Source organism: Oncorhynchus mykiss, chromosome 3 (genome assembly GCF_013265735.2).
Source record: "Oncorhynchus mykiss isolate Arlee chromosome 3, USDA_OmykA_1.1, whole genome shotgun sequence".
NCBI classification, from domain to species: domain Eukaryota; kingdom Metazoa; phylum Chordata; class Actinopteri; order Salmoniformes; family Salmonidae; genus Oncorhynchus; species Oncorhynchus mykiss.
The window spans coordinates 4,316,499-4,328,716 of NC_048567.1; the positions used below are offsets into that span (position 1 = coordinate 4,316,499).

The 12,218-nt window shown below is 41.7% G+C and overlaps 1 protein-coding gene across 3 annotated transcripts in view; it reads right to left on the bottom strand.

Annotated features, from left to right (window-relative positions):
* Positions 1-12,218, bottom strand: part of LOC110505077 (serine/threonine-protein kinase ULK4-like) — a 218,821-nt gene that overhangs the window by 181,193 nt on the left and 25,410 nt on the right. For all 3 annotated transcript variants that reach the window (XM_036966144.1, XM_036966148.1, XM_036966152.1), the window contains exons 20-22: positions 4,240-4,401; positions 3,699-3,887; positions 1,147-1,274 (exon numbers count right to left, since the gene is read on the bottom strand). In XM_036966144.1, coding sequence (XP_036822039.1) covers positions 1,147-1,274; positions 3,699-3,887; positions 4,240-4,401 — 479 coding nt within the window. The remainder of the gene's footprint in view (positions 1-1,146; positions 1,275-3,698; positions 3,888-4,239; positions 4,402-12,218) is intronic.

Here is a 12,218-nt window from a genome sequence, read left to right on the forward strand (position 1 = left end):
AGCGAGTCACTGGTGCTTCCTGCTTTAATTTTTATTTGTAAGCAGGAATCAGGAGGATAGAATTATGGTCAGATTTGCCAAATGGAGTGGAGGGAGAGCTTTGTGTGCGTCTCTGTGTGTGGAGTAAAGGTGGTCCAGGGGTTTTTCCTCCCTCTGGTTGCACATTTAACATGCTGGTAGAAATGAGGTTTTCCTGCATTAAAGTCCCCGGCCACTAGGAGCGCCGCCTCTGGGTGAGCGTTTTCCTGTTTACTTATGGCCGTATACAGCGCATTGAGTGTGGTCTTAGTGCCAGCATCGATTTGTGGTGGTATGTAGACAGCTATGAAAAATACAGATGAAAACTCTCTTTGTAAATAGTGTGGTCTACAGCTTATCATGAGATACTCTACCTCAGGCGAGCAAAACCTTGAGACTTCCTTAGATTTGGCGCACCAACTGTTGTTTATAAATATACATAGCCCGCTACCCCTTGTCTTACCAGAAGCCGCTGTTCTATCCTGCAGAAAAAGCTTAAAACCCGCCAGCTGTATGTTATTCATGTCGTTCATGTCGTTCAGCATCGACTCGTGAAACATAAGATATTACAGTTTTTAATGTCGCGTTGGTAGGTTGGTATTCATGTCGTTCAGCATCGACTCGTGAAACATAAGATATTACAGTTTTTAATGTCGCGTTGGTAGGATATACGTGATTGTAGTTCGTCTATTTTATTATCGCTTGATTGTATGTTGGCTAATAGGACCAATGGTAAAGGTAGATTACCCTCTCGGCGTGGGATCCTAAAAAGGCATCTGGATCTTCGTCCACGACACCGCAGTCTCTTACCCTGCGAATGACGGGGATGAGGGCCTTGTCGGGCGTCTGAAGTAAATCTTTCCCGTCCGACTCGTTGAACAAAAGGTATTCCTCCAGTACGGGGTGAGTAATCACTGTCATGATATCTACAAGCTCTTTTCGGTCAGAAGACACAGTGGCAGAAACATTATGTACAAAATACATACAAATAACGTGACAAACATACACAATAGCACAATTGGTTACGGGATCATAAAACAGCAGCCATCACCTTCGTGTAGGTGTGTGTGCTAGCGCGCGCGTGTGTGTGAGAGAGAGAGAGTGAATGTGTAGTAGACCTGTCCATACCTAGAGTTGCAGCAGAGTAGCAGCATGTCCCTGTTGCTGCAGAGGACCTGAAGGAGAACCAGGAAGGCCTTGGCTCTGATGACAGAGGACGGGCTCTCCAGTGAACGCATTATCTTCACCACAAAGTCCTGTAATGACAGACAGCCACTCCATTAAAGGGAGAGTTCACTGTTTTGGCGTTATTTGATTATCATTGCTACCTACAATAACAAAAAATGCTAGCCAGGAGATTCTGGAATTTCCATAAAAAACAGCCACATTTAAAAATGATTTGGACGAAACAACACACAAGGGTAAGTCAGAACTATCCCTTTAAGATATGCTCAACTGTAATGGAGTCAAGTGGGGTTAGATAAGCCTTAGCTGACCAGTAGAGCCAACTATAGTGTTGACCTGACACTGAGTCTTAGCTGACCAGTAGAGTCAGCTATAGTGTTGACCTGATACTGAGCTACACTGAGTCTTAGCTGACCAGTAGAGCCAGCTATAGTGTTGACCTGACACTGAGCTACACTGAGTCTTAGCTGACCAGTAGAGCCAGCTATAGTGTTGACCTGATACTGAGTCTTAGCTGACCAGTAGAGCCAGCTATAGTATTGACCTGACACTGAGTCTTAGCTGACCAGTAGAGACAGCTATAGTGTTGACCTGACACTGAGCTACACTGAGTCTTAGCTGACCAGTAGAGCCAGCTATAGTGTTGACCTGACACTGAGCTACACTGAGTCTTAACTGACCAGTAGAGTCAGCTATAGTGTTGACCTGATACTGAGCTACACTGCGTCTTAGCTGACCAGTAGAGTCAGCTATAGTGTTGACCTGACACTGAGTCTTAACTGACCAGTAGAGACAGCTATAGTGTTGACCTGATACTGAGCTACACTGAGTCTTAACTGACCAGTAGAGTCAGCTATAGTGTTGACCTGATACTGAGCTACACTGAGTCTTAACTGACCAGTAGAGCCAGCTATAGTATTGACCTGACACTGAGTCTTAACTGACCAGTAGAGACAGCTATAGTGTTGACCTGATACTGAGCTACACTGAGTCTTAACTGACCAGTAGAGTCAGCTATAGTGTTGACCTGATACTGAGCTACACTGAGTCTTAACTGACCAGTAGAGTCAGCTATAGTGTTGACCTGATACTGAGCTACACTGAGTCTTAACTGACCAGTAGAGCCAGCTATAGTATTGACCTGACACTGAGTCTTAACTGACCAGTAGAGACAGCTATAGTGTTGACCTGATACTGAGCTACACTGAGTCTTAACTGACCAGTAGAGCCAGCTATAGTATTGACCTGACACTGAGTCTTAACTGACCAGTAGAGTCAGCTATAGTGTTGACCTGATACTGAGCTACACTGAGTCTTAACTGACCAGTAGAGTCAGTTAACGCAGTAAGTTGTATGCACTCAAAGACTTGTTTTCCCCAGTTACATTGGAAATGGACATGTAGATTCATTCAGGTCAAACTAAATGACCAATGGTAATCTCACAGAACCTTGAAGGCAGCGATGTACAGTACCTTCTTAAATCACTTTCACCGGCTCATTTGTGTCTATAGGAACTTTACTGGGAGGGAGGGCCTTGTTTGTGCATTAACAATCCTGCTACTATTACGAAACAGTACTGCCCCTCTTAGTGGAGAATCCTGAAAGCAAGATGAATATTTAAAGATACTCATCAGTAGGAATAAGGCATGTTTGTTCAAGTCTCAGTGACTGGGAGTCAAGTCAACCTCAGGAAATAAGAGAACTCCTCTCTTTGAAGAAAATGATTCTCTCCCATCTCAGTTGGTGAGGCCCTGAGACAGACTAGACATCACATGCAGACAAATCTTTCTCTTTCTTATCTGCATCTTATCTGGCTTTGGCTGCATGTGTTCCGTTGGGAGAGATTTATATTCCATTATTTGTTCATACTTACAACTAACCCTAACTGGGCCAGAGGATTAAAGATAGAGGGAGATGGAGAGGAGAGAGGAGAAGAAGAGGAGAGGAGATGGGATTCATCTTCTGTGTTGGCTGGAACTAGCAGCACAAGCTGATAATGGCCAATTATCTGTCAGACGTTAGGGAGAGGGCGGCGGTGCCGGGTCAGATGAGATGTTTAGTGCTGAAGAAGATGGCACAGGGCTGAAACACGTCCACACAGAGACAACACCAATCCCATACAGCTATGGCACAGGCCACACTCTTAGCCTCACAGTGACAGTTGAATGAGGGGCTATAGTTGTGCTTTCATTTCCTTCGTCCCAAATGGCACCCTATTCCCTATAGTGCACTACCTTTGCCCAGGGCCCATAGGGTCAAAAGTAGTGCACTATTTTATTTTTAACCATTATTTAACTAGACAAGTCAGTTAAGAACAAATTCTTATTTACAATGACGGCCTACAGTTGGATTCGAACCAGGGTCTGTAGTGACGCGTCTAGCACTGAGATGCAGTGCCTTAGACCACTGCGCCACTCGGGAGTCATGTAGGGAATAGAGTAGCATTTAGGACTGTTGGTGTTTAACAAGGTGTTACACTACAGTATCCTACATACCCGCTCCTGGACTAGTCTGTGTAGCTGGGCGTGGGCCCCTGACGCCAGCATGGCAGAGAACATGGTGAGTATGTGCTGCTGGACACGGCTGATCCCCGACACCAGGCTGGCTAAGATGGCTGGCAGCCCCACCTTGTCAATCACACTGTGGAAGGCACTGGCTGAGAGGCGGGTGATTCTACACAGGGCCTGTATGAAGTTAATAACACAGGAAGGCCTCAGTCATCATCAAGTTCTCTTTCAAACACAGCTGGCTTCTAAAAGTGTCTGAAGTGCCGGATAGGCAGGGTTTGTACATTTGGGACTATTGCATTGGTTTCTTTGGGTCAGACAAACTCAATCAAGAAACAGTTTAAATAGGAACCTTGGTCTGGTATCAAGATATTAGTCCCAATGCAGGTTATATACATGGACATAATCCACCCAGTGGTATTTCATCAGTACACACAGTATCTCTACTTCAATCACAAATGAAAGTGAAATATTGTAGTGAATGAGTGAGTTCAGATTTCCCTTGTTAGTGTATTGTGTTTGTACTTACTGAGATGGCGCTGACGCGTAGTGAGTCGACGCTGGAGTGTGTGAACAGGTACCAGAGCATGGGGCCTATCTCCGCGGTGATGAAGCCCTGGGCGTAGTGAGACGCCGGGGTACACACGTTCTCCACCATCTTACACACCATGTGGTTCACAACCAGCTCCTCCTAAAGACACACATACAGACACACACACGGACGGACATACACACACGGATGAACCCAACACACACACATAGCACAATACAATGGAATGCCCAAGATAGGTTAGCTAGGCTAAATAAAACACAATCCTGAATCCTACAAGAACCTGAAGGTCACACCTCAAAGAAAAGCAAAACAAAACAATTAGCAAGTAACAATTTGATTTACACAAATCATTACAATGGCTAAAATGTGAAGTGGTTCATTACCCACCACGCATCCATTATATACCACACATCCATTATATACCACAGATCCATTATATACCACACATCCATTATATACCACGGATCCATTATATACCACAGATCCATTATATACCACACATCCATTATATACCACGCATCCATTATATACCACACATCCATTATATACCACGCATCCATTATATACCACGCATCCATTATATACACCACACATCCATTATATACACCACACATCCATTATATACCACAGATCCATTATATACCACACATCCATTATATACCACACATCCATTATATACCACACATCCATTATATACCACACATCCATTATATACCACGCATCCATTATATACCACAGATCCATTATATACCACAGATCCATTATATACCACACATCCATTATATACCACACATCCATTATATACCACGCATCCATTATACACCACACATCCATTATATACCACACATCCATTATATACCACGCATCCATTATATACCACACATCCATTATACACCACACATCCATTATATACCACGCATCCATTATATACCACACATCCATTATATACCACACATCCATTATATACCACAGATCCATTATATACCACACATCCATTATATACCACACATCCATTATATACCACGCATCCATTATATACCACGCATCCATTATATACCACACATCCATTATATACCACACATCCATTATATACCACACATCCATTATATAACACACATCCATTATATACCACACATCCATTATATACCACACATCCATTATATACCACACATCCATTATACACCACACATCCATTATATACACAGATCCATTATATACCACACATCCATTATATACCACACATCCATTATATACCACACATCCATTATATACCACACATCCATTATATACCACACATCCATTATATACCACACATCCATTATATACCACACATCCATTATATACCAGAGATCCATTATATACCACACATCCATTATATACCACAGATCCAGTATATACCACACATCCATTATATACCACAGATCCATTATATACCACACATCCATTATATACCACACATCCATTATATACCACAGATCCATTATATACCACAGATCCATTATATACCACAGATCCATTATATACCACACATCCATTATATACCACAGATCCATTATATACCACACATCCATTATATACCACAGATCCATTATATACCACAGATCCATTATATACCACATATCCATTATATACCACATATCCATTATATACCACAGATCCATTATATACCACAGATCCATTATATACCACAGATCCATTATATACCACACATCCATTATATACCACAGATCCATTATATACCACAGATCCATTATATACCACACATCCATTATATACCACAGATCCATTATATACCACAGATCCATTATATACCACACATCCATTATATACCACAGATCCATTATATACCACACATCCATTATATACCACACATCCATTATATACCACACATCCATTATATACCACACATCCATTATATAACACACATCCATTATATACCACAGATCCATTATATACCACAGATCCATTATATACCACACATCCATTATATACCACAGATCCATTATATACCACAGATCCATTATATACCACACATCCATTATATACCACAGATCCATTATATACCACACATCCATTATATACCACAGATCCATTATATACCACAGATCCATTATATACCACACATCCATTATATACCACAGATCCATTATATACCACACATCCATTATATACCACAGATCCATTATATACCACAGATCCATTATATACCACACATCCATTATATACCACAGATCCATTATATACCACACATCCATTATATACCACAGATCCATTATATACCACAGATCCATTATATACCACACATCCATTATATACCACAGATCCATTATATACCACACATCCATTATATACCACAGATCCATTATATACCACAGATCCATTATATACCACACATCCATTATATACCACAGATCCATTATATACCACACATCCATTATATACCACACATCCATTATATACCACACATCCATTATATACCACACATCCATTATATAACACACATCCATTATATACCACAGATCCATTATATACCACAGATCCATTATATACCACACATCCATTATATACCACAGATCCATTATATACCACAGATCCATTATATACCACACATCCATTATATACCACAGATCCATTATATACCACACATCCATTATATACCACAGATCCATTATATACCACAGATCCATTATATACCACACATCCATTATATACCACAGATCCATTATATACCACACATCCATTATATAACACAGATCCATTATATACCACAGATCCATTATATACCACAGATCCATTATATACCACAGATCCATTATATACCACACATCCATTATATACCACACATCCATTAAGTCACCTTGTTACCCTGGTTCCACTGGGTTACATCATAAGCTCCATTAAAACGTGGAAATTAGGAAATGAAAAAACGTGGAAATGAGGATCACTACTAACAACCTAATAAACATAGCGTTCACTAGTTAAAACCAGTATTCTACCACAGTACCTTTCTGAACTACAGTCGTGGCCAAAAGTTTTAGATATTAGATATTTTTATCGGATGTTACTATGGAATTTTGAAGTGTAATTACAAGCATCTTCATAAGTTTCAAAGGCTTTTATTGACAATTACATGAAGTTGATGCAAAGAGTCAATATTTGCAGTGTTGACCCTTCTTTTTCAAGACCTCTGCAATCCGCCCTGGCATGCTGTCAATTAACTTCTGACTGATGGCAGCCCATTGCATAATCAATACTTTGAGTTTGTCAGAATTTGTGGGGTTTTTGTTTGTCCACCAGCCTCTTGAGGATTGACCACAAGTTCTCAATGGGATTAAGGTCTGGGGAGTTTCCTGGCCATGGACCCAAAATATCAATGTTTTGTTCCCCGAGCCACTTAGTTATCACTTTTGCCTTATGGCAAGGTGCTCCATCATGCTGGAAAAGGCATTGTTTGTCACCAAACTGTTCCTGGGTGGTTGGGAGAAGTTGCTCTCGGAGGATGTGTTGGTACCATTCTTTATTCATGGCTGTGTTCTTAGGCAAAATGGAGAGTGAGTCCACTCCCTTGGCTGAGAAGCAACCCCACACTGTTGGCATGACACATGCACGCAGGACTGATGGTAAGCGCTCACCTTGTCTTCTCCGGACAAGCTTTATTTCGGATGCCCCAAACAATCGGAAAGGGGATTCATCAGAGAAAATGACTTTACCCCAGTCCTCAGCAGTCCAATCCCTGTACCTTGTGCAGAATATCAGTCTGTCCCTGATGTTTTTCCTTGAGAGAAGTGGCTTCTTTGCTGCCCTTCTTGACACCAGGCCATCCTCCAAAAGTCTTTGCCTCACTGTGCGTGCAGATGCACTCACACCTGCCTGCTACCATTCCTGAGCAAGCTCTGTACTGGTGGTGCCCCGATCCCGCAGCTGAATCAACTTAAGGAGACCTGGCTCTCAAGACAAGACAGGTTATGTCCACACTGCCCACAAAATGAGGTGGAAACTGAGCTGCACTATCTAACCTCCTGCCCAATGTATATTAGAGACACATATTTTCCTCAGATTACACAGATCCACAAAGAATTTGAAAACAAATCCAATTTTGATAATACCACAGTGTGCCATCACAGCAGCAGGATTTGTGACCAGTGAAGAACAAACACCACTGTAAATGCAACCCATATTTATGTTTATTTATTTTCTCTTTTGTAGTTTAACTATTTGCACATCGTGACAACACTATGTATAGACATAATATGACATTTGAAATGTCTCTATTCCTTTGAAACTTTTGTAAGTGTAGTGTTTACACTTTTGTTTATTATCTATTTCACTTGTTTCCCATGCAAATAAAGCCCTTTGAATTTAATTTAATTGAGAGAGGGACAGCGGAGACAGCGAGAGAGAGAGACAGCGAGAGAGACAGAGACAGCGAGAGAGAGAGAGACAGCGAGAGAGAGAGAGACAGCGAGAGAGAGAGAGACAGCAAGAGAAAGACAGACAGCGAGAGAGAGAGACAGCGAGAGAGACAGAGACAGCGAGAGAGAGAGAGACAGCGAGAGAGAGAGAGACAGCGAGAGAGAGAGAGAGACAGCAAGAGAGAGAGAGAGAAAGAGGGCTCTAGGTTCTGATATAGTTGAGGTGCTGAGTAGGAGGACACCTGCACTGATTGACAAGCTGCTAGAGGGCGAGTGAGGAGTTAAGGAATCTGCGTCCCAAATGGCACCCTATTCTGTACATAGTGCACTACTTTTGACCAGAGTCCACGTAGTGCACTATATAGGGAATAGGGTGCCATTTGGGACAGACCCGAAGAGTGAACATAGTGAGGGGGAACATTCCAGTCAGAAAGGCCTTGTTGTGTCAGTAGAACAAGTCAACCAGAAACGAATACAACTCAAGTCAAGATACTCCACACAGCACAGCAGCCTCAAGGTTTCTCTTCTCTCTCCACACAACAACCATACAAAATCACTGTGAAGAAAAGCTGAGGCCGTTTTTTTAAACACGCCCGTTTGTACAACTAACTATCTTTCATACCGGTGTGGACATACTGTACACAGACTCCCTTTTCACAAAGGTAAGGCACGCTGGAGGCTACTGTGTATAAGGTGTGCTGTAACTCAGAGCATGTTTTAACCTGATGTTACAAAGGCAACTATACTAGACTAAAACAGCATAAACAAAACACACACAGAGAAAACCTTGGAGTCATGTGATGCGTCACTACTTATTCCAACCTTTCAGAAAGTGAAGTCTGAAAATGGCATTGAAAATCTAATGTTATGAACAGAGGCAGGGAGGGGCATTGAAAATCTAATGTTATGAACAGAGGCAGGGAGGGGCATTGAAAATCTAATGTTATGAACAGAGGCAGGGAGGGGCTTTGAAAATCTAATGTTATGAACAGAGGCAGGGAGGGGCATTGAAAATCTAATGTTATGAACAGAGGCAGGGAGGGGCATTGAAAATCTAATGTTATGAACAGAGGCAGGGAGGGGCTTTGAAAATCTAATGTTATGAACAGAGGCAGGGAGGGGCATTGAAAATCTAATGTTATGAACAGAGGCAGGGAGGGGCATTGAAAATATAATGTTATGAACAGAGGCAGGGAGGGGCATTGAAAATCTAATGTTATGAACAGAGGCAGGGAGGGGCTTTGAAAATCTAATGTTATGAACAGAGGCAGGGAGGGGCATTGAAAATATAATGTTATGAACAGAGGCAGGGAGGGGCATTGAAAATATAATGTTATGAACAGAGGCAGGGAGGGGCATTGAAAATCTAATGTTATGAACAGAGGCAGGGAGGGGCTTTGAAAATCTAATGTTATGAACAGAGGCAGGGAGGGGCATTGAAAATATAATGTTATGAACAGAGGCAGGGAGGGGCATTGAAAATCTAATGTTATGAACAGAGGCAGGGAGGGGCATTGAAAATCTAATGTTATGAACAGAGGCAGGGAGGGGCATTGAAAATCTAATGTTATGAACAGAGGCAGGGAGGGGCTTTGAAAATCTAATGTTATGAACAGAGGCAGGGAGGGGCATTGAAAATCTAATGTTATGAACAGAGACAGGGAGGGGCATTGAAAATCTAATGTTATGAACAGAGGCAGGGAGGGGCATTGAAAATCTAATGTTATGAACAGAGGCAGGGAGGGGCACTGAAAATCTAATGTTATGAACAGAGGCAGGGAGGGGCATGGAAAATCTAATGTTATGAACAGAGGCAGGGAGGGGCATTGAAAATCTAATGTTATGAACAGAGGCAGGGAGGGGCATTGAAAATCTAATGTTATGAACAGAGGCAGGGAGGGGCATTGAAAATCTAATGTTATGAACAGAGGCAGGGAGGGGCTTTGAAAATCTAATGTTATGAACAGAGGCAGGGAGGGGCATTGAAAATATATGGTAAAGAACATCAAAAGGTCAATAGCTATTGCTATTGGGCCTACCAATATGCTGCTTGTATACGAGTGGCTCAGGATTTATTTTGAGAGAAAAAGTTGGAGAACCCTGATCTAACTCCCTGGTACAAATGTAGTGCACTAAATAGAAAATAGGGTGGCAATTTGAAAACCGCCATTAAAGGACATTGGGCACACCTGTGGAGTGGAGTGCGGCTAATTCTCTATTTTTCTAAATAAAACACTGCTACTGTATTAATACTAGCATCTAACACACTGGGAAAAAATGGACATAGGATGCAACAACAACAAAAAGTACTCATCCAAGAAGTTCTCAAAATGCGTGGGCATGAGAGCTATTTTAAACACCATTTTATTTCCTTGTTTAACTGTTCTACAAGAAACATTTAAATTACTTACATTTGTTTTGCAGATATACTGTAGATTACCCTGGACTAACTGGAAAATCATTCCAAACAGGAGTCTAATTCAACATGAAAAGGGATGAAAGCCTTTAACTAATGTCTAGACTGTAGGACCTAAAACCATAACCTAGGGCTAATACTGTAGGGCCTAAAACCATAACCTAGGGCTAATACAGAGGGCCTAAAACCATAACCTGGGGCTAGTACTGTAGGCCTAAAACCATAACCTAGGGCTAATACTGTAGGACCTAAAACCATAACCTAGGGCTAATACTGTAGGGCCTAAAACCATAACCTAGGGCTAATACTGTAGGGCCTAAAACCATAACCTAGGGCTAATACTGTAGGACCTAAAACCATAACCTAGGGCTAATACTGTAGGGCCTAAAACCATAACCTAGGGCTAATACTGTAGGGCCTAAAACCATAACCTAGGGCTAATACTGTAGGGCCTAAAACCATAACCTAGGGCTAATACTGTAGGCCTAAAACCATAACCTAGGCATAATACTGTAGGGCCTAAAACCATAACCTAGGGTGTATACTGTAGGCCTAAAACCATAACCTAGGGTTAATACTGTAGGGCCTAAAACCATAACTCAGGGCTAATACTGTAGGGCCTAAAACCATAACCTAGGGCTAATACTGTAGGGCCTAAAACCATAACCTAGGGCTAATACTGTAGGCCTAAAACCATAACCTAGGGTTAATACTGTAGGGCTAAAACCATAATCTAGGGCTAATACTGTAGGCCTAAAACCATAACCTAGGGCTAATACTGTAGGGCCTAAAACCATAACCTAGTGCTAATACTGTAGGCCTAAAACCATAACCTAGGGCTAATACTGTAGGCCTAAAACCATAATCTAGTGCTAATACTGTAGGCCTAAAACCATAACCTAGGGCTAATACTGTAGGCCTAAAACCATAATCTAGTGCTAATACTGTAGGCCTAAAACCATAACCTAGGGCTAATACTGTAGGCCTAAAACCATAACCTAGGGCTAATACTGTAGGCCTAAAACCATAACCTAGGGCTAATACTGTAGGCCTAAAACCATAACCTAGGGCTAATACTGTAGGCCTAAAACCATAACCTAGGGCTAATACTGTAGGCATAAAACCAT